The 24339-nt window shown below is 47.5% G+C and overlaps 1 protein-coding gene across 1 annotated transcript in view; it reads right to left on the bottom strand.

Annotated features, from left to right (window-relative positions):
• The window catches only part of Nudt3 (nudix hydrolase 3), a 54227-nt gene that overhangs the window by 6686 nt on the left and 23202 nt on the right, over positions 1-24339 (bottom strand). The window contains exon 2 of the mRNA XM_036167506.1: positions 16162-16272. Coding sequence (XP_036023399.1) covers positions 16162-16272 — 111 coding nt within the window. The remainder of the gene's footprint in view (positions 1-16161; positions 16273-24339) is intronic.

Below are 24339 nucleotides of genomic sequence, written 5' to 3'. Positions count from 1 at the left end.
GCTCTTCCGGAGGACCTGCGTCTGGGGCCCAGCACCCATGGCAGGTGACTCACAACTGCCTACAACTCCAGCTCCACACAGTCCAAAACCCTCCCCCGGCCTCCACAGTCTTGCACGCACACACTCACACACACACACAAACAAAACAAACAAAAATTCATGAACTGCAGCAGCTTGGGAAGACTCAGGCCTGTGAGCTCATTTATACCTAGATTTCCTGTATGTCACAGAGTGGTCACAGCAAGCCACACTAGAGGAAGAGAGTCCTTCCCGTCTCTTGTCTTTCTCCCTGTGGAAGAGCTTACCAAATAGCTATACCAAACACTGAGGGTTAATTCACTTATTCATTCATGCAACAAAAAGCCAGGAAACAAGGCAAGTGCCAGAGGGGTAGCTATGCCCAGGCTGGGGCATAAGCATGACCCCTGACAGCAAGAGCCTTCACTGGCATGCCCGTGGCTGTCTGGCTGTGTACAAAGACTGCAGCAGAGCTCAGACGCCTACAGGACCCACAACAGTAAGCCAACGAAACCAGCAACATGCAGCTGTCCCAGTGACCTGTCATGACACAATCAGCAGTGTGGAGTGACGGGGAGGGAGCGTCGGTGTGGTTGTGCACGTCCGTGGTGCACCTTCCTTCTGACCAAGGCCTGTCTGACCGCTGGTGTGCCTCCTCTCTCCAACAGCTGCCAGCGAGCTGATGGACCCCTTCTTCATGAAGTCAAAAATTTGCTAATGGAAGTGATCTCCAACATTAAAACTACAAATTAGCCTGTGATTAAGGTATTTTTAATGGCTTATTCATTTATTTTTATGTATATGAATATCCGCCTGCATGCCTTTGAACCACATGCATGCTAGTGCCTGCAGAGGTCAGAAGAAGCATCAGATGCCCTGGAACTAGAGCTACAATACAGACTGCTGTGAGCTGCCACATGGGTACTCAGAACCTGAACCCTGGTTTTCTCTGCAAGCCCAACAGTGCTCTTTTTTTTGTTTGTTTGTTTGGTTGGTTTTTTTTCTGGTTTTTCGAGACAGGGTTTCTCTGTGTAGCTTTGCGCCTTTCCTGGAACTCACTCTGTAGACCAGGCTGGCCTCGAACTCACAAAGATACGCCTGGCTCTGCCTCCCGAGTGCTGGGACTCAAGGCATGTGCCACCCCCTCCCTGCTCCAACAGTGCTCTTAACGCCAGAGCCACCTCCCCAGCCCCTCAACATATGATTTTGACAAGGCAAATAATAACAACTTTTTCCCCCTTTTCAGTCAAGGACTCATATAGCCCCGTCTTTAACTCCCTCTAGAGTTGAGATAACCTTGAACTCTAACCCTCCTGCCTTCACCTCCAAAATGCTGGGGTTATAGGCATGATCTTCTAGTTGGTGTGGTGAGGGATGGAACCTGGGTCTCATGCATGCTACAGGAGCACCGGTCGCCTGAGCGGCCCTCGACAGTAACCACAGTAGTTTGTTTACCCAGCAACAACATGAATGACTCGCTCCGTCACAGGAGGCTGGAAACAGTATAAAGGCGTTTTCCAGAATGAGGGAGATGTATTCTTGCAAAGTCTAGTCTATTTCAAATAGTGTTGTCGCCTGTACTTTGAAATTAACAGGGCATCCATCCACTTTACCGAAGTCTATCTAAAGTGAGCTCGCCATCATTCTACAGCTAAAAGCAGAGGCATGCCAGGCATGGTGGGTCATGCCATCCATCCCAGCACGTCTCTGTGAGCTTGAGGCCAGCCTGGGCTACACAGTGTGTTTCAGGCCAGCCAGGGCTACATGGTGAAATTTTATCTCAAACAAGCAAGCAATAAACCCAAACAAATAATAAATATAAAAACATTCCTTTTTATACCAGTTTTAAAAATTGGGACTTAGGGGCTGGAGAGATGGCTCAGTGGTTAAAAGCACTGGCTGCTCTTATATAGATCCTGAGTTCAATTCCCAGCAACCACACCATGACTCACAACCATCTATAATGAAATCTGGTGCCCTCTTCTGGCCTTCAGGCATACATACAGGCAGAATACTATGTATATAATAAATCTTTAAAAAAAAAAAAAGGGAGGGGGAGCCTTAGTACTTTCTTAGAGAAAATGCCCTTGAAGAAATTTCAGAAGCCAAGCATAGTGACACATGCCTGTAATTCCATCACTCAAGAGACTGAGGCAGAGTAGGGCAGTGGTGGCATACGCCTTTATTCCCAGCACTCTGGGAGTCAGAGGCAGGTGGATCTCTATGAGTTCGAGGCCAGCCTGGTCTATAGAGCGAGTTCCAGGATAGGTTCCAAAGCTACAGAGAGAAACCCTGTCTTGAAAAAACCAAAAGGAAAAAAGAGGATTATCATGAGTTTGAGGACAAGCTGGGTCATCCTGTCCAAAATAACAGTGAGGAAAATAAAAAAGAGAATCTCAGGGCTGAAGAGCAGCTCAGGTGGGGTGTCTGCCTAGCATGGAGGCTAGGTGTGATCTCCAGCATCACATACAGTGATACAGAACAGACGGACTTCGGTCCAGCCTAATGCTAATAGAGGAAGGCTCTTCATGGAGAGATCCTCTGGGTCCATTCCTTTAAACTATCTGATGTTTTCACAGTTTTCAGAAGCCAGCTCTCAACTATGCAGTCTCAAATGCTGGCAGCAGTGTGAACTGGGTATTTTTACCACTCATATGACTTCGAATGCAGATCTAGACAGGCGTCAGCGCAGCACCTGACAGCCGCCTGGCTCCAACATTGGACTCGACACGTGTTAGTTGAGTGCGGTCGGGCACTGATGCGGCGGACTTGCTCAGTCATCTCCACGTCAAATCCTAGTCTAGAAGGAGCCTTTGCTTTAACACTGGTGAGGACTTGCCCTTCACCACCCATGAAGCAGAGACAGCGCTTCCCTGTCTTCAGCACAGAACTTCAACAGCATGCGGTGCAGAGCTGGGTACAGTTCAGGGTTAGAGTGCTGGTCCAGCATGTGGCAGGCCTGCAATTTAATTCCAATAGTGCAAAGGCAGCCAAACACAAACCCACCCCAAATATACTGTGCCCATTCTAGTATTTTCTATCTAGTTAACAAAATAAAACAACTGTCTTTTAATATTATTATTATTATTATTATTATTATTATTATTTGTTTGTGGCAGGTTCTCTATGTAGTAGTCCTTGTTGTCCTGAAACTTGCTATATACACCAGGATAGCCTTGAACTCACAGAGATCCTCTTGCCCCTGCCTCTCAGTGTTAGGATGAAAGGTGTGTACCATCATAAAGGGTGACTTAAGGGTGTCAGATCTTGGAGTTACAGACAGCTGTGAGCCACCACGTGGTTGCTGGGAATTGAACTCAGGTCCTCTGGAAGAGCAGTCAGTGCTCTTAACTGATGAGCCATCTCTCCAGCCCCATAATATATCATTAATATAATATAAATATATAAGATAAAGTATAATTTTCCTTGAGAATGTTTTGTACTCATATGAAAGTGTTGGAAAAGGCTGGGCCTGTCTTTCCCATGTGGGTACACAGCTCAGGCAAAGCACAAACAGATATGAACACAAGGAACCCTGCTTTACCACCCAGGTGGGCCAGCTCTTTCTAAAGAAACACTACATCTTTTTAACATGAGACAGGGACCTAAAACCTGGAGCTAATGCAGATACCTTGTGACCCTAAAGCAAAGGCCAAAAAAAACCCAGTGAGAAGCTGACCTAAAGCCAGAACCAATGCTGCCAATAGCCAAGCAGCCAACCTTGGATAACTCAGGGTGGAAGTGAGCTCTAGTCAGGAATGTTCACCTGTGGCTGACAGCTTCTGCTACCTCTTTCTTGATTCAAAAAGCAGTTTTCCAGCCAAGCAGTGATGGCACACACCTTTAATCCCAGCACTAGGAGGAAAAGGTAGGCAGATCTCTGAGCCAGAGACCAGCCTGGTCTATGGAGTGAGTTCCAGGACAGCCAGAGCTGTATGTAACACAGAGATTCTCTCTCAAAAAAACCAGAAAAGATGTGGAAGATGAAGTACTCTAAAGACAAAAGTGGGAACAATGAGAGCTGTGTATCGAAGTTCCCTGTGGAAGGCAGAAAGCTTAGTCCCCAAAGGAGCTTCTGGGGGCAACTCTACTCCACGTGCCTGCAGGACACCCAGAGATAGTGCGGGCACATCAGCACACCTGACTGACTGGCATGTGCATCACCGGCAGCTACACAGGAAAAGGACCACACTGAGGACACCTAGAAAGAAAAGGCCAGCAGAGGACCAGGGAAGCGACCCACAGGGTTTTAAGCATCAAACAGGGGAAATGGGGCTGGAGAGCTAGCTCAGGTATTAGCAGCCCACACAGCTCTTGCAAAGGATCTGGGTTTGTTTCTAGCACCCACATCAGAGAGCTCACTACTGCCTGTAACTCAAGGCAGTGTGCCTCCTGGCACACTTAGATACTTAAACTCATTATGACACACACACATTCATGTAGTTACACCCACATAAATAAAAAATAATTATCTTTAAGAAAGGGAAATCGGGGGACTAGAGAGATGGCTCAGAGGTTAAGAGCACTGACTGCTCTTCTAGAGATCCTGAGCTCAATTCCCAGCATCCACATGGTGGCCCACAACCATCTGTAATGAGATCTGGTGCCCTCTTCTGGTGTGAAGGCATTTATGCAGGCAGAACACAGTATACATAATTTAAAAAAATAACATCCATGTGAAGATTGTTTAAAAAGAGAGAGAAATTAGTAACATATTCCTATTGTCACTAGCTGGACATTATCAAATAATAAAATGAAATTTGAAGGTTTAAAAAACTTTATTTCTTATTTAGTTTGTGTATGTGCCAAGCCACAGCATGTGTGAACATGGGACAACTCTTGAGAGTAGGTTCTCTTTTCCAACATGTGCATCCAAGGTGTTGAACACAGGATGTCAGACTTGGTGGCAAGCAGCTGCCTTTGTGCACTGAGCCATCTTGCTGGCCCCAGGAATAATAATATTATCACTACTATTAAAGCCAAGCCTCTGGTGCCACGGAGCTCACTGTTCTGCTTACTGTGCTCTACTGCTCAAGCCTGCACCTGCTAGTAACAGCTATGGCATTCTCTGCAGCTCGCGCGCGCTCTCTCTCTCCCTCCTCTCTCTGTCTACACACACACACACACACACACACACACACACACACACACATTTTGTGTGTGTGTGTGTGTGTGTGTGTGTGTGTATATATATATTAGAGAGATTTGGTTATGCTGACGCACATAGCTCTAGTTAATTTAATACTCTTGACCTGCTTTAGGAAATGACCATTATCTGTTTAGTATGGTTCCATTATAAGTTCCATTATAAGATACTGTAAAGGGCTGAAGAGATGGTTCAGTGGTTATGAGGATTGGCTGCTCTTGCCAAGAACCCAGGTTCAATTCCCAGCACCCACATAGTAGTTCACAGCTATCAATAACTCCAGTTTCAAGGGAGTCCAACACCCATTTCTGGCCCTGTATATAATTCACGGATGTGATGCACTTTCACACGTGGGGAAACACATAAAAACAACAAGTGCTTCTTCTATCCAATGGTCATAGAGTTCCTGCAGGACCAAAAGTCACAATCTCCAGCCTGGGAGTGAACACTTGCCATCAACTTGCTCACTACAGTAGAGCACTGCAGATCAGCTCCCAATCCCAGCTCTCCCTGGGCCCACACCCTCTGACTGACAAGCCATGTGCAGCTCTTCCTATCCAGAGACTCTGCTTCCCCGATCTAGCCTCCCATGGGGTTTACTCTGGCCAAGTAGCACAGTGGTTCCACACTGAGGCCTCAATGGGCTTCCCGATGTTTTTCCTGGAATCCTGCCACGGTCATGTGACTATGCCTTTGCTAGACTCCCAAGGATGGAGAACCACAGTTTCTCGGGTCTATGGCTTGTTGTCACTAACCTGGAGAGGGAAGCTGGACCAAAAGCTAATACCACAGGTGAGCCACAGGAAATCCTACTACGCCAAGCCACTGACTGGGGACAGTTTGTGTGACAGCAGCCGAAGCACACGTGCCCTCCTGGGAGTGGTGTCGCTGCTATCCCTCCTCCACACGCAGTGTTCACCGACAGTCCACCCTCCCTATTCAGTCACGGTATCGTATAACTTCTTGTTTTCTTTACTTCATGGTACTGAAGATGGACCCAAGATCTTGTGCCCTTAGCCTTTAACCACTGGGCTGGCTAAAACCCAGCCCTTGAGTTTTTGAGTTAGGGGCTTGCTATGTAGCTCAGGCTGTGCTTGTGCTCATGATCCTCCAACCTCTACCTCCCTGGTGCTAGGATCACAAATGCACACCACCACACCGTTGTTTTTAGTTGAAATAACACACCCTTCTGTATATTCAACAAACACTCAGTTGGTTTTGTGTGTGTGGTGCTGGGGCTTAAACTCAGGGGTTCATCCGTTGTAGAAAGCACTGTGCTACTAAGCTTTGCCAAGTTGACCTTGAACTTGCTATGAAGCAAAGGACGACCTTGAGTATCTGAACCCCTTGCCTTTCCCTCCCAAGTGCTGGAATGACAGGTACGCACTGCCGTGTCTTCTCAGCATTTGTGTTGTGATGTGAGAATTCAGTGCTCTTTCCAGACTGAAAAGTTGTATTCTAGTGTCTGTGCACTGATGTGTTTATAGGAATGAGGGCATGTGCATGCCACAGCACCCACGTGGAGGTTGAAGGCTATCTTTGTGTAGCCAGTTCTCTTTCTACCTTGAGTTTTCTTTCGAGACAAGGTTTCTCTGCGAAGCCCTGTCTTGTCCTGGAACCCAATATGTGGACTAGGCTGGCCTCGAACTCACAAAGATCTGTCTGCCTCAGTCTTCCAACTTCTGTGGTTAAAGGAGTGTGCCACCATGCCTGGTTCTCTCCTACCTTTATGGAGCTCCTAGGATTGAACTCAGGTGGCCAGTCTCCAACAGAATGCATCTTTGCCACCGTTTGGGCTTTGAGACAGGATCTTGCTTGCTCAGGCTAGCTTAGAAGTCAGGATCTTCACTACAGGTCTCAGTGAGATCCTTTTTAAAACACAAGGTAGATAGCTTAGGAACACACACACCCCTACACACACACACACACACACACACACACACGCACGCACGCACGCACGCACGCACGCACGCACGCACGCACGCACCATAAGAGATCTCTATGACATAAGATACAACCAGGCTCTAGATTGACTCTCTGTGCAGTAAGCTCTGCTGGGCAGCTGGTCTCTTTAATTTCGGGAGCTAAGAAAAAGCTGCTGACACTGCTTTTCAGGTAGATGGAAACCCTTATCCAATTCCAGTGTCCTGGTCGTGGAGGATCTGGAGGCAGGGGCTGCAGTCAGTATTTGCTGAAGTCGCTGTGAACTCATACACACCCTAGTGACTCAAGATCCTTCCTGGAATGTGGAGCTGGGCAGGAAAGCAAACACAACTGTTCTGGAAGACTCTGCTGGACTCATTTCACTTCACAGGAGACTGGCTGTCATCCCAGTAATTCAACCTCTATTCAACAGGGTTCCAACACAAGTTAGTCCAAACACAGTACAAGGCTCTCGAACAGCAGATTCTAATCTCTGTACTTAGCTACTGAATTAACTGCTCACCAATGGGTGGTATTCAATTATGTGTGATAAACTGAGTAAAAAGATTTTTTTTTTCTTTCCTTATTTTTTTTGTTTTTCAAAACAGGGTTTCCCTGTGTAGTTTTGGTGTCTGTCCTGGATCTCACTCTGTAGACCAGGCTGGCCTCGAACTCACAGAGATCCGCCTGCCTCTGCTTCCCGAGTGCTGGGATTAAAGGTGCACCGCCTGGCCTCTTTCCTTAGTTTTTATTTAGTTTTTGATTCAGAGTTCTGAGACAGCCCAGGATAACTTTGAACTCTGATCCTCCTGCCTCACTGTCCCAAATGCTGGGAACACAGGGGTGGGCAACCTCGCCAGCTCATGTATTGTTTTATTTGTTTTTGGTCGGTTGATTTTGTTTTCTGTACAAGGTCTCTCTATGTAGGTCTGGATGTTCTGGACCTTGCTGCATAGACTAGGCTAGCCTTGAACTTAGAGATCCTCCTCCTCCTCCCTTTGCCTCCACCACACCTGGCTATTTCAGTTGTAAAGCGACAGAAAGATAATTTGTGTAGTTATTTACACTGAAAGTGCGCTAACAGTGCTACCTTTAAATGAGGCTAATTCCATTAAGTTAGCCATATCTTTGACTAAGGACCTGCTAGCCTTTAAGGCAACTAACACCAAATGATCAAACTTATAAAATTCATCCTACATGTGATTGGGAGGTGGGGGAGATTTAACTATCGGCAGAAAGAAAACTCTATTGGGGATCTTAGGTGCTTAGTTTAGAGAAACAAAATAATTACAACACTACTGTCGAGCACGAGGAAAACAGAGCGGCTCTAACTTAAAAAATAAAAGGGAGTGACAGGTCGGGAGGGCTGGGGGTGGCTCTGTGGTCAAGAGTGCTTGCCGCTCTTACCGAGGACCTGGGTTTGGTGTCCACTGTTGTTGTCCATTTGTCTGGAGACAAATGAAAGTTTCTGTCGCTGTGATGACACGTCACCACCAAAGGCAACTGGGAGGAGAGGGTCTATGTGGTTTACAGGTTACAGCCCATCACCAGAGGCCAGGGCAGGAACTCGAGGCAGGCTTGGTGGCAAGTTCTTTACCTGCTTAGCAACCTCTTCATCCCAGAAGAATTTCTTAAACCACAGGTACACACCTGAGTAAAGGCTGTTGGAGGAATGGGTCTAGAGAAAGGAAGTGCAATGGGGTGTCTATGGACAGAGCCCGCTGGCCTTGTAAATGGCAGCTCTGAGTGGGCAGGTGATGGGAAGGAAAGCTGTGGCTGAAGAGTGAGGATCCACCCACCCACCCATCCATCCACCCATCCATCCACCCACCCACCCATCCATCCACCCACCCACCCCTCCCTCCACACCCACTAACCAACCATTCACATTATACTTAAAACCTTGAAATCACCAATGAAAAATGAGAAGCAGAAAAGAAAACAAAGAAGAGAAGGCTTTTAATTCTTTTTTTTTTTTTTAAATGCCAAGAGCTTATCATGTAGCCCTGGTTGACCTGCAACTTACTCTGTAGGCCAGGGTGGCCTCATACTCACTGAGACCCACCTGCCCCTGAGTATGGGGATGGAAGATGTACACTGTCATGCTGGGCCTGGCTTTTTACATTTTTATTTATTACTTCAAAAGTGCATTGCACACACCCATATATGACACTGAGAATATAGAGTCAGAGAACAACTTGCAAATTCTGATTCTTTCTTTCCATCATGTGGGTCTGGGAGCTGAACATCAGGCTTGGCAGTGACTGCCCTTACTTGCTGAAACCGCTCTCTTGGAGACAGGGTCTCATGCCGCCCAGGCAAGCAACTCTTCTACCTGGAACTTGCTATGTAAGCCAGGCTAGCTTCAAACTTGTAGATGCCTGCTTCTGCCCATTTTTCATTACATTTATTAATCTGTGTGAGTGCACCACAGCTCCTACGCTGGGGTCAGAGGACAACGTGCAAGAGAACTACTGCTCAACTCCTACCATTGATTCTAGGGATGGAACTCAGGCCGTGGTCCTGACAACAGGGACCCCACCCGCCGAGCCCGCTTCCCACCTCCTTGTTTATGTGTTTAACCACCTTCTCGGTTCTCTCCGACTGTTACTGGAGACAGCCTTGAGAAGCCTACAGTGGAGAAGGCAGGCTACGGCAGGGAAACACGGAAGGAAACAGACAAATGCTACTGATGGTATAAAAACATGTATTTCCTTTTAATTTCCTGTTTCCAAATGTCCACATTTGGCTGGGCAGTGGTGGCACATGCCTTTGATCTCAGCACTGGAGAGACAGAGTCAGGCGGATCTCTGTGAGTTCGAGGCCAGCCTGGTCTACAGAGTGAGATCCAGGACAGGCACCAAAACTACACAGAGAAACCCTGTCTTGAAAAGCCAAAACAACAACAACAACAACATCATCATAATAATAATAATAATAAACAACAAAGGCTTGGCCAGGTGTGGTTGTGCATGCCTTTAGTCCCAGAACCTGGAAGGCAGAGGCAGGTGGATCTCTGCAGGTTCAAAGCCAAACTGGTCTACACAGTAAATTCTAGAGTTAATAGAGGAGACCTTGTCTCAAAAAATAAAAACAAAAATATATTTTAGCTGGTCATGCTGGAATTGGGGCCCTTAACCCCAATGGTCAGGGGGGCAGAAGCAGGTGGAGACAAAGGTAGATGTAGAATGGCCTTATCTACAGAGTGAGCCCCTGCCTCAGCAACAACAACAAATGTATACGAAGGCTTTTCGTGTGTGTGTGTGTGTGTGTGTGTGTGTGTGTGTGTGTGTGTGTGTGCGCGCGCGCGCGCGTGCGCGTGTGCGCGCCCAAGGAGGCTACTAGGAGGCATTAGAGCCCCAAGGTCTGGAGTCACCACAGCTGTTAGCAGCAATGGTGCTGGGAATGGAACCTGGCTTCTCCATTTCGCCAACCCGATACCAGTTATTACAACTTCCTCTCTTCCTAAAAGTGGGAAGGCCCATGAAGAACAACCATGGCTACCTCTCAGGGCCATCCACAGGTTTGTGATTCACTGGGCAATACTGTGCACTCCTTTGACTCCTGGGCAGACTGTGCAGCCCTCCTCTGTTTTCAAAAGCGACGCTTTCCCTCCATGCCCACAGAAGAGCAGGAGCCATGAGCATGAGTAACTGAGCAGTGAGGATCTGCAAGGACAAAAGGAACTGCAAACCCTGCGGGCCCAGTATCCTGCACAAGTGTGGAGATGTGTGAGGGTGTTTATGCTTTCTGTGATGATGGTGCTATGGGGGTGTGACTGGCACACAGTAGGAAGGGCCCAAGACTGCTAGATGCAATACAAAGGTCAGTCTGAGACCAAGAGTGGCTCTTTCTCAAGTCCTGCCACGCATCTTACGTGGGTGGGAAACCCGGTTTCAACTCTCAAAGCCTAGAATACAACGCTATTCTAGTTTGTGAAGATGAGCGCTGAGAACACATGAGTGACAACACGTTTACTCTAGAGAAGGTGAGTTAGGTCAGCATGAGCAACACGGGGTGGGGGAGAAGTTGACACTGCAGTGCGTGTGCAGAGGCCACAGCACAGCTCCTCTTTCCCTGCCTCCTGCCCTGTGTGCTCACGTGTTCTGTGTGTGAGGGTAGTGGTCAGATCACACCTTCCTCGATCCACTTTTTAGCGTGAGTTTCTTCTGCTGTCTTTTGTTTTCTTTTCTAAAAGACAGGGTCTCACTGTTACTCTGGCTGGCCTGGAACTCAGAGAGATCTAGGCACTCGGGGAGGGATAATCTAGATTAGGGTACCTCTGAGTGGCAGCATCTAGGAAGTGGGGTCCTGGACGCGGTGAAAAGGAGAGAGAACGGCTTCCTGACTGCTGCCACGTGACTCAACGCCCCAGGCTCTTAATCCCTGACGTGTCTCCCCAACCCTGACATTCTTTCTTTTTTCTTTGTTTTGCTGGTTTCCCTTTTTGTTTTGTGTGTTTCCAGACAGGGTTTCTCTGTGTAGCTTTGGAACCTGTCCTGGATCTCGCTCTGTAGCCCAGGCTGGCCTCGAACTCCCAGAGATCCGCCTGGCTCTGCCTCCCGAGTTCTAGGATTAAAGGTGTGAGTCACTGCCACCCGGCCCTTAGACACACCAGAACCCTCTCAATAATTCTGGAATACAGTATGGGGTATGATAACTTCTTTGTCTACAGAAGCGTAGGCAGGACTGTCGAGTTATGATGGAAGTCGGCTTAATTTCAAAACAGATGACTGACAGCAGATGAAATGCTAACTCAGGAGTGTCCTTCAGTGACGGGCACTGAAGTTTTCATTTCCATTTTCAAGCATCTTATACCTACTTCATTCTCCCCTCTGTCTCCAAAAGGATGGTGCGTAGTTTCCAGGGAGTAAACATCGAGCAGAGGGTCCTGCATCCACCCTGACTCCTCTCCACACTTCCTACCAACACCACCTACTTTGCTGTATTTTGTTTGCACCTGTGTAACTAGAAACAACTCCGTATGTGAGTCTCAAAAAACACAGAGGTAGTGGGATGGCTCAGCAGGTAAAGGCACTTGCTGACAAGCTTCAGGACCTGAGCTCAATCCTCAGAACCAGTTCCTGGGACTCTCACACATATGAGAAGTATGGCTGAGCCTACATATACATTTACATGGTGGGATGGAAGGGAAGGGGAAAATCCAGCCATACAACAGAAAGACGAGCTTTCCAAAGCTAGACATCAAACGAATGTGCTTTCCAGGACAGAGCTACCCACCCACCGCAAGGCAAGCACACCCCCAGGTCCCGGGATCTTCCCTTCTCTCTTGCCACCACTCTATTTCAGATCTTCGTCATCCGCCTGAGTCCCTGACTGCATGATGACAACTCAACCGTCACTGTGCCTTAGGCATCATGAATGACAGAGCAACTAGACTCAGACCCTCTTAACTGGCCCACAGCCCCATCTTGAAATCAGCAAAGTTTCTGACAGTCCCAGGCCTAGGGAGGCAAAGTACAAAGTCATCCTGCCCCTCAAGACCTGCCTGCACATTGAACATCCCAAGACCTCAGATCCTGTAAGATATGAGACCCCCTTTCTGCTCCAGAGCAAAATCAAAGCTGTTCTCCATGTTCCTACTAACATTTCCCTCAGGGAGAAGTCAGAGAAAGGACCACGACACTCCCACTCAGGACAATGCTGACATGTGTGACATTCACAAATGAATGGGAGGTCTAAAGCCAGCCAGACCTCGCCCTAGAGGAAGGCCCACAGCATGTCATACTATTCTCTCAAATCTTCAAAATTTCAGATTATAGGCACTAAGGGCAAAACTGAAATATGTTGTGCATTTCTGTATTTCTGGCAGGCGGCTCAGGGCTTGTTACAAGACAGAAGGCATACTGCCTTCCTGCTGAATAGCCTGATAACATTCAGTTGGCAAAGAGCTTAAAGGAGGTGCAGATCTGCAGTGAAACCTGTCCTGTTTCCACAACCCATGGACTCAAGCCCATCTGATTATCACACACAATGGCTCTCTCAGGAGCTGATGGATCCCCTCAGCTAGAGGAAGACACTCGGCCCCACATCTTACTCCCCTGGAGGATAGCAGGGCCCAGCAGGGAAAGGTGACAGACACAACTATAGTGATCTTTACTCACAGGACTCTGGACCTGCTCAGAGCAGACACCAGTCAGATTAGGTTAAGAGAAGGATTTGCTAAGGGATAAGAACAGCTCACAGAATCACTGGGACATATAAAGAAACAGACTCGCAATAATAAAGGTTCCAGAAGCAATTCCCTAAAATACACTTTACAACTGGACTGCCAAGGGGGCTGCTGCCTCTAGGATGGGCCCAGATAAAAGAAAAGAATCCGCCAGCTCAGGAAGCGGACATGACAGCTGCCAAGTGCATGATTCTCTCCTTTCCCAAAACAGGCCGCTCCCTTCTCTGCCCCTGGCTTCTGCCCATGAACAAGAAAGTCTATGCGAGGCTTTATACTAGAGCCTGTTTCCCAAAGGAAATTGAGCTGCATCTACTCTAAGCGTCTGGAAAAAGCATTCTCTGGCCTTCTGGTTCCTTATGCACTGAGAGGACTGGAATGGTTGTGGACCTGGCCTACATAGAGCCAAGTCCTGCCAGAGCACTGTCCTGCCCTGTCAGGAAGCTTAGACCACCACTTCATACACATCAACATAGGGGGCTGCAGTCACCAGGAATCCTATGCACACCAGATCTGCAGAGAAGGATGGACTGGGCTGGGACTCCCCAATTCTAAGCAGATGTTGGCCAATGCTGAGGTGCTAGTCTCCTCACCACACTCTCAGTAGCAGGGATTTATGACCCAATCCTGTTTTTATAGGTGCTGCCTTACCGACACACAGGCCCATATGTTTACACGCTGTACCCTCCGTGGCTACTTCTATAATAGAGATTGGTTCTATGACACCTGTGTAGTGCTGCTGTCTAACTGACTAAAGTTATAGATTATCAGTGTCTTTATTAATTCTTCTCAAAGCCAAGTCACAGCAGGAGATTAGCTCTCTAGATTGAGCAGTCAACCTCAGGCAGAAGCTAGTTTGAGCATGACATGTGAAACAGCTCTGTAACACCAAACAGTCTGCCGGGGTTCAGGGGGAAGGACCCTCTCCCCCCAAATAGAGAGACCTGAGGAAAACATGCAGACCCTGTGTTTGAAGGGTGTGAGGACACAACGGTGACGGCCACGCTGCCACCATAAGGAGACAAGCCAAGGCAAAGGCCAAAGTGAGAGCAGTGGGAAAGAAGGATGGACTCAGTCCAGCTGTAACTTTAGCAGCTCAGGTCTGCGGAGAGCGGCAGGACAGGAGTGCCAGAGCCTGAAGTGGAGAAAGAGGCTCTGGGTAAGGAAACTCGGGGCTGGAGACGGCTCGGAGGTTGAGAGAACCGGCTGCTCTTCAGAGGCCCTGAGTTCAAGTCCCAGCACCCACATGGTGGCTCACGACCATCTATAGTGGAATCGATGCCCCCTTCTGGCATGAAGGTATACATGCAGAACACTCATACATAAAATACAAATAAATTAAAAAATTTAAAAAACAAAACAAAAAAATCCCTCAGATGGCACCCAGGCGATGATGCTGCATGTCTTTAATCCCAGAGGCACAGCCAGGCTGATCTCTGTGAGTTCAAGGCCAGCCTGGTCTACAGAGCGAGATCCAGGATGGGCTCCAAAACTACAGAGAAACCCTGTCTTGAAAAACGAGGAGGAGGAGGAGGAGGAGGAGGAGGAGGAGGAGGAGGAGGAGGGAGGAAGAGGAGGAGGAGGGAGGAAGAGGAGGAAGGAGGAGGAAGAAAGAAGGGAAGGAGGAGGAGGAGGAGAAGGAGGAGGAGGAGAAGGAGGAGGAGGAGGAGGAGGAGGAGGAGGAGGAGAAGAAAACTCACATGGCTTCACCAAGAGTTCAGCCAATAGGAATGCCAGGCAGGTTTCTGCTGTTGTTTGACATGGGCTCATGTAGCTTAGGCTGCCTCCTACCTAATTCACTATGCTGCTGAAGAGGGCCTTGAACTTCTGAGTCTCCTGCCTGTACCTTGTTAGTGCTAGGATTATAGGCATGGACCAGGATCCCAGCTTATACAGTGCTGGGGACTGAACTCAGGGCTTCAGGCATGCTATGTAACCAGTCTGCAAACTGAGCCACGTCCCCAGCCTACAGAATCTTTTTGCTTGGTTTTGGTAGTATTAGGAGTTGGTCCTTGCGTGTGCTAGGCAAGCACTTAACCACTGAACTGTATTTCCAGGCTTGGTATGTCTTGAGTGATACTTTATATGCCCATAAAACCAGGCTTAACTCCCTCTAGAACAAGCAAATAGATTTAAAGAATACTATGTGTGGCAAGGAAGTACATGGGGTCATGAAACTCACACGCTGCATCGCCCCAGGTTCTAAGTGAGGCTATACATGAAGAGCTGAGCAAGCTCCTCCTTCTTGGCTCTCTCTCTCTCCCCCGCTAGACTATATGAGCTTGTCTGGAAAGGGAAGAACGGCTGGGGACTGAACTGGGTCTCACGCATACTGGGAAAGCACTCTTCCACCGAGCCACACCCAGCCCTCCTAGGTTTAAGAACTTCTCAAACTGAGGGAGTTCAGAGCTCACGATCTGGATTTTGTCTATCCCATCATATCTAGGAAGGTGGAGAGGTGTGTTCAAGGAAATCAGTCCGTGTATGCCACACACAATGACTAACATCCTGTCATCTCTGAAGCTGGACCATCCCTCAGCACTAGCTCACTAGCCAGGGTGACAGGCACAGAAGCCAGGGCCTCATCCTCCTGTGGGTAACAGAATGAGCTACACTGAGCAGCTGGCTCCTGTCTGCACTGATATTTGATCTATGACAAGTACCAGAGATGATGCTGGCAGAGAGCCACAAGAGGTCACAAAGTCCTGGCAGATATCACTATGCAGTCACTACTGACAGCCTTCCTCCTGCAGAGAATGCTGACACTCACTGCCATGTCACAAGACTGCAGCAGTGAGGATGTGGTGACCATTAAATGCTCTCTCTCTGTGCTCATGAGCACACTACTCAGTGGGTACCTACAGGACAGGCCCTCGGCACATACCTCCTCACAGACTTCCCGGACCGCTGCCACACTGGGCTCCTCCTCGGGCTCCATGCCTCCTCCGGGGACAATCCATCGGTCTGGATGGCGGCTACTGCTCACGAGCAACACCTGGAGTCAGAGGTCACAGGGAAGGTTAAACATTTAAGGAAACACTCACAAATCAGTCCAGATAAAACAAACGCCACAGTAACTAAGAACTAGCTCTTGTTTACACCTCCAAACAACTTTTTACGAGGCAGTGTCTTGTGTTGGGAACAGCAGGCACTCTGCCCAGTACATGCCAAGGGCATCTGCTGGGAACCACTGCGGGCTGTGGTGTGTACCCTTCCTTCACACTCAGCTGTCTGTCCCCTCCTCCTCCCCCTTCCACTCTTCTGGTTCTGAAGCCCTCAGAACACAGCGCTGAGGTGACATGTAAGCAGGTGCAAGTGACAGCCTGGAAGCGCCCAGAGGACCATGGACGCACCACAGGCCGCACCGCCGTCCTGAGCCCGCAGCACACTCCAAGGGCTGAGCTGGCGCCTGGCTCTGGAGCAGCGGTCCTTCCGCAACTCACTCAACGCAACGACAGCCTGGGCTGGAGCTCTAGCGATCTATTCATTCTTATATGTCATCATTTCATGTGACCAGCTCGTGTAGAATATGTCTGTGCACCTTGTGCAGAGACCACAAGAGGAGGCTGGACCCCTGTAGCTGTATTTACAAACAGCTGTGAGCTGCTGTGAGGTGCTGAGAAATGAACCAGGGCACTCTGGAAGAGCAGCCAGAAATAATCTTAACTGCTGAACTCTCTCTCCATCTCTCCACCCCTGGAGTTCTTTTGTATTCCTTTTTTTAGAAATTTAATTTATATATATATATATTTTAAAGGTATGGGTGCTCTGCCTACATGTATGCCTGCAGGACAGAAGAAGGCATCAGATCCCATTACAGATGGTTGTGATCCACCATGCGGTTGCTGGGAATTGAACTCAGGACCTCTGGAAGAACAGCCAGTACTCTTAACCTCTGAGCCATTCTTTTTCAATGCATTCTAAGTTCTGGGTGGCTGACACAATTAATCCCAGCACTCAGGAGGCAGAGGCAATTGGATCCCTGTAAGTTCGAGGCCAGCCTGGTCTAAGGGATTGTGGTGATATATTATGTACCCTAATAAAAATTGCCTGAAGATCAGAGAACAGAACAAGCCACTAGATAAAACATAGAGGCCAGGCAGTGATGGCACACACCCTGAATCCTAGCACTTGGGAGGCAGAGATCTGTCTGGATCTCTGTGAGTTCAAAGCCACCCTGGACTATATGAGATTGATTCGGTCTAGAAGAGAAAAAGAGCCAGGCAGTGGTGGCACACACCTTTAATCACAATACTTGGGAGTCACACACCTTTAATCCCAGTATCTGGGAAGCACACATGCCATTAATCCTAGCACTGGGAAGGAAGTGATATGGCTGGGCAGAGAAAGATATATAAGGCATGAGGAGACAGGAATTAGAAGGCTTTCTGGCTGGAGAACTTTTGGCTGAAGACTCAGAGGCGTTCAGTCAGAGGATTTGTGGAGTTTGTCTAGGTGAGACGTGGCAGTGGCTTGTCCCTTTGAATCTTTGATCTTTCAGCAAATTTTATTAGGGTACACAACATATCACCACACAGGGAGAGTTCCAGGACAGTCAAGCCTACAGAGAAGAAACCCTGTCTCAAAAAACCAGAGAAAGGAAGGAGGGAGGGAGGGAGAGAGGAGGAGGAGGAAGGAGGGGAAGGAGGAGGAGGAAGAAGGAAGAAGAAGGAAGAAGAAGGAAGAAGAAGGAAGAAGGAAGAAGAAGAAGAAGAAGAAGAAGAAGAAGAAGAAGAAGAAGAAGAAGAAGAAGAAGAAGAGGAAGAAGAAGAAGAAGGCGGCAACAGAAAGATGACACAGTGAGTTCCAAGACAGCTAAGGCTCTAGAGAGAGACCCTGTCTGGGAAAGAAAGAAGAATGGGAAGACATGGCTGGATAGATGGCTCAGCATTTAAGTGGCTTGCTGTTCTCAGAGGACTCAGTTTGGTTGCCAGCACTCACACTGGGTAGCTCATAACCACCTATAACTCAGGGACTCCAACACCTCCAACACCTTCCTCTCGACTCAGCAGGGAACACATTCATGTGTACATACCCACACATACATACACAGAAGCTTTAAAAAAACTAATAAAAATAACCCTTTAAGGATTACAGTTTTACTAATTCTAACTTAACCAGTATTCTGATGATGGCTGAAATAAAAATGTTAATTCCTCTAGTTCCTACACCATGCACTCTCTGGGACTTCCAGTGAAGGTGCAGATGAACTGCCATTAATTCCAAAGCTAAAGTAAGGCCAACTGTTCCTCACACCTCACATTCTGGTGATGACTGAGCCTCGTCCTGTTCTACATGCCTCTCCACCCAGCAGCCATCCTTGCTGCAATGTGCTTCTGCCTTTCTGGCCCTCACAGATGTCACAAGGCCTTCTGGGTACTGACCTTCCAGCCAGCCCCCTCCTTTCCTCCTGAGGGCTCTTAGAAACTCGTCCTTGAATTTCCCTTTCCCTGTCATGAGAGAGTCTCCTGACACTCATCTATAAATCTGTCATGTGCAGACAACGAGAAGACCAGGAATTGGGAAGGTGTCCACAAGTTCACATGCAGCACCAAGGAAGAGTCCACACTAATATCATGTGCTTACAAAGCACTATCTGGAAAATGTAAGTTCAGACTTGAGTAATGTGATGTACTCCTCTGGTAATGAAAACACTACAGGATCCTGCTAGTTTTAGCTGTGTGTACAGACTGCTCTCCTTGTTGTCATGGCCAAATACTCAACAAGAAGAGTAGGGCTTGTTTTCCTCCTGCTTACAGTTGAAGGGACAAGTTCATCATGGCAGGGAAGCCATGGATGTTGGGTGGCCAGGAAGCAGAGACAAACGGAGCCCAGTATCTGCCAATTAGATCCATGTCCAAAAGGGTTCCACAACCTTCCAAACAGTCCCACTAGCTAGGGCCAAATATCAAACACAGCCTGTGAGGAACATTTTGCATTCAAATCATATCCTTTATATGTAGTTAAAAAAAAATGTAACATGGACAGGCCATGAAATTCATCATTAAAAACAGAAGTTCTCATTGGGCTCCTTCCTTAGATTAAAATACAAACACTAACTCGAAATGGTTAAGTTAACCATGATGCACTGAGAAGAAAACAGAGGAAATCTCTGTAATTTCAGATGTAGCAAGATACACCAAATTCTTCCTTTTCTTTTTTTTCTTTTTTTTTAAAGTTATTTGAGACAAGGTCTCTCTGTGTTTAAAAAACCCTGCAGACAGCAGGGTTGTCTGTGACAGCAGAGTGACACGGTGCCTCTTCCAGAGGAGTGCTGTGGGTAGTCACCAAGTAACTCCCACCATTTCTACCTTGGGAGCAATGGTGTGTTAGAAACAATATGGAGAATCATTCTTTAGCACTGAGCTTGCCCAGAGTATGTCTGGGTGTACAGGATACAATGGCTGACTCCATGGCCTGGGGAATTTGGAAAAAGCACTAGGGATAACCTAGCAGGCCAAGAAGAACTCAGCTCAATTTTCTAAGCAATGTCTGCTGGGAGAATTAAATATATTGGATACTCTGGTTTCTCAACATTACTGAAACACATAAGCAACAGCATTCCTGACCTCAGGTATTCCCCTCAGGGCTGAGCTGTAGGAGTGCACCGGAAAAGCCCTGCTGTGCGCGGCCGACTCTGTCCTGCCAAATTCTCTATGTTCTTGGAAAGACAAGTTCACTTGAAACAAAGGCAAGCATCAATCAACTGTTCATGCTTCAACCTACCTTAAGACATGAAAATTAAACCACAGGCGGGCTGCTGTCTTCTTTACACAACAGGACACTGCGCAGCCTTCTGTCACCAGACTGCTACTAACACATCAGTCCCACACGTGAAAAGAAAAATGTTCATCCCTCCAGACCTTTTCAGTTTTTTTGGTTTGTTGTTTTTTTGTTTTGTTTTGTTTTGTTTTTTGAGACAGGGTTTCTCTGTGTAGCTTTGGCGCCTGTCCTGTAAACTCCTGTAGACCAGGCTGGCCTCAAACTCACAGAGATCCACCTGTCTCTGCCTCCTGAGTGCTAGGATTAAAGGTGTGTACCACCACTGCCTGGCTTCTAAGCCACTTGTAATTTGTGTGTGTGTGTGTGTGTGTGTGTGTGTGTGTGTGTGTGTGTGTGTGTGGTTTTTAAAAAAATATACTTTTTTTATGTGCACTGGTGTGAGGGCATCAGATCCCCTAGAACTAGAGTTAAAGACAGTTGTGAGCTGCCATGTGGGTGCTGGGAATTGAACCTGGGTCCTCTGAAAGAACATCCAGTGCTATTAACCACTAAGCCATCTCTTCAGCCCCCATTTGTAATTTTTAATTTACAGAAAATTTTCAAATATACTTAAAAGTATAGAAAAATACAATGATTCCCAAGTAACTTCCACCCACCTTCAATAATCATTAAGGCTTTGCCAATATCATTTAACTGGCCTAAAGCCCCCACTAGTGAGTATTTGAAGCAAACTCATTAATAGATTATTACTGAATACTTTGGTTTCCCTTCTTTAATTGACGAGTTAACACAATATGCATAATGTCGTTCATGCACATAGCAAAGCAGAGAGTTCCTTATGCACTAAGAACAGGACCACACTCAGATTTCTGAGATGGGAACACAAAATGTTAGTTACAATGCCTGTCTACAGACCAGGTTATCATCAGGATTTCCACAGGGCGCAAGCAGCACTAAGTAGCCCTGTTGTCCCTCTCTATCTAAATCCTAGTTAGCTGAAATCACCTTCAGTTCCCTAACACAGCAAAGGCAAGAGAAGCTGGCACACTTAGTTACTAACTTGGAAAATACTGATGATGCTTAAGTAACCACTGCAGTTTTGTGGTGCCAATCACTTTATTTAGTTAGCTAGTGCTGGGTGGTGGTGGAGGCGGCGGCGGCAGCACACACCTTTAATCCCAGCACACTCAGGAGGCAGGGGCAGGTGAATCTCTGAGTTCGAGGCCAGCCTGGTCTACAGAGAGAGTTCCAGGACAGTCAGGGTTATGTCTTTTACCTGGAAAAGACTGCGTCATTATAAAAATTCTGAATGAACAGCTAAAATGGAAGTGTCACCCTATACCTACCAACACTTACATTATTTTACCAGTCATTTTCACAAGCTGTGAACCGTGTGTGTGTGTGTGTGTGTGTGTGTGTGTGTGTGTGTGTGTGTGTGTGTGTGTAGATGAGGTAGATGAGGTTTCCTACAGGACCTGGAGCTTGCTTACTGGCTGGCCAGCTCCTGGCATCCACCCCCCTGTCTCTGACTCCTCAGCGCTCCAATGACAAATATGTACTTGGCTTTTAGGTGGGCAGAGGAGACTGAACTTGGGTTTTCCATATGTTTGCATGGAAAATGCTTTAACAACAGAGACATCTCTCCAGCCATAAACCTTGCATCTTTCTGACATAAATCTTGAGTTTTGCATGGCTTGCTTGTCTGGTTTTGGTCACTGTAAGCTAGCCGGGCTCACGGCAGGCATCCCTGGCCCAGATCTGAACCCAGCTTTTCTCTGCGGAGCGCCTGGCTCCTCTCAGGGAGGAGTGATGTGTGCAGACCTCCATGGGCTCGGCTGCCGGCGTGTCGTTAGTGCTTTACTACACACTCCACTGTCAGCAAACGTGCCAGGACAGAAAGCAAGCCGTGACTGCACACGTTCCCACTCAGACTTAGTACCGGAGTTCACCCCTGGGCTTGATACTTACCTTTCCATTACACTGAAAACTTTACTAATCTAATTATTTGATTACTCCATAAAATTAATCAACAGTTTGGAATTAACTGCACTATTATCCATAAAACAAGTAAGCGCAGTTTAAGATGACTTTGTAGTTCCTAGCTCAAAGCTAGATACCAGAGACAGTCTATCAAATACTTTTTCAAGGTTACATAAAAGATACTACTATGTGGAAAGCTTGTCCCTCTGCCCTGCAATCAAATTCATTTGTATTGTTTTACGTTTCTGGTTTTTGTTTTTTTTTTTTGGAGCTGAGGATCGAACCCAGGGCCTTGCGCTTGCTAGGCAAGCACTCTACCACTGAGCTAAATCCCCAACCCTGTTTTATGTTTTTTAAGGACCACATTTTATTGAAACTGGAATGTATTTGCATACTCTGAAATGAGGATTGTCAATGCAAGTGTGGTCCTGATGAGAGCGCCCACATGAGCCTTCCCCCATGCCGAGGCTCCATTTCCCTCTTTTTGAGTGTTGTCTTTTATTGCTGAGACAGTGTCTCACAATGGAGCCTTGGCTATCCTAGAATTCACTGTGCAGCTCTGGCTGTCCTAGAACTTCTGATGGCACTTACAGAGATCCACCTGCTTCTGCCTTCCCAGCACTGGTACTAAAAGTGTGCATCACCACGCCCAGCTCCTGGCAAATTCTTGTACCTCTTTCCTACCTATGTCCCATGAAGGTAAACCTTGGGCAATCCAACTAGATGTGGGATTACCTGAGTGTGTCTTTGAAAAGATTTCCAGAAGTTTCACCGAGGTGGAAACACCCACCTTGGATAATGAGCAGCACATCCCACAAGCTGGGTTCCCAGCTAAACTAAAAGAGGGAAAGGAGGCAGCCAGTTGACCAGCAACACACAGCTCTCAGTCACCTGACCCATGACAATGTAACCGGCTGCCTGCCATGCTACCTCCAGGCTTCCCCACAGTGACCTGTCCAACAAGCCCTTGGTCTAGCAAACCTTCTTTCCTTCAGCTGCTCCTGTCAGGGACTCTGTTCCAGCAAGGATGACTTCTGCTTGTTCCAGAGCTACACCAATTACCATGTGAGTGTTCTGCCTGCATGCATGTCTGTGTACCACATGGGTACCTGGTGCCAGCAGAGTCTGGAAAAGGGTGTCACTGAGCAGCAGACACGGCTCAGCAATTAAGGGCACTGCTCCTCCTAAGCACCTCTTCCAGAGATCCCTGGTTCAATTCCCAGCGCTCACATGGCAGCCCACATCAGTCTAACTCTAGGGGATCTAAAACTCTTTTCTGGCCTCCGTGAGCACTGCATGATTATACATGCAGGCAAAATGCCTATTCACATAAGACAAAAATAAATAAATGTTTAAAGGCAGGAGATATCAGATCCCCTAGAGTAACAAACAGTTATGAGCTGCCATATGGGATCTGGGAACTGAATCCAGCAACTCTGGAAGAACAGTAAGAACTCCAGGCCCTCTGAGGAAATTTTTTTTTTTTTTTTGGTTTTTTGAGACAGGGTTTCTCTGTGTAGCTTTGCGCCTTTCTTGGGACTCACTTTGGAGACCAGGCTGCCTTGAACTCAGAGATCCGCCTGCCTCTGCCTCCCAGTGCTGGGATCAAAGGCGTGCACCACCACCGCCCAGCCGAGGATTTTATTAACACATACCACAGTTTACTTAACCAAGTTTCCTGTTTTTCAGCATTGGAGTTCAAAACCAAGATCTTCTGCATGCTAGATGAACACTCCATCACTGAGCCAACCCTAGCTTTCTTAATGGAGACCTTGGGCATTTCCAATTTCTGCTGTTAAAACCAAGTTGTAATTTACACCAACCACTTCCCACATGTGAATACTCTAGTAGACTCCACAATTCACCCAACTAATTCTTCTTTTTTTTTTTTTCTTTTTGAAGCTGAGGATCGAACCCAGGGCCTTGCGCTCTACCACTGAGCTAAATCCCCAGTCCTTCCCAACTAATTCTTACTGGACCTTAAGGTGTCTTGGCTACTTTCCTGCTGCTGTGAAGAGACACCAAGATCAAGAGAGCATTCAATTTCAGGCTCACGACTGCAGAGAGGGACAGAGAGAGAGCTACTGGGCATGCTAACTGGGAGTGGCCTGGACTTTTACCTCAAAGCCCACCCCCAGTGTCATACCTATTCCAGAGAGGCCACACCTCCTGATCCTTCCCCAGCAGTCCCACCAACTGAAGAAAGCACACCTTCAGACAGAGAGCCTACGGTGGCCATTCCCGTCCAAACCACCGTGTCTGATCTCACGGAATGGTCCCCAGCATCTGTACTGCACAGCACTTGGTCCCCTGCTTGTGGCATTCTTCACATTTCTGCATCATGGACTGAACTCCTTAT

The sequence above is a fragment of the Onychomys torridus genome, chromosome 18 (genome assembly GCF_903995425.1).
Source record: "Onychomys torridus chromosome 18, mOncTor1.1, whole genome shotgun sequence".
NCBI lineage: Eukaryota > Metazoa > Chordata > Mammalia > Rodentia > Cricetidae > Onychomys > Onychomys torridus.
This window is presented reverse-complemented; position numbering and strand designations above follow the sequence as displayed.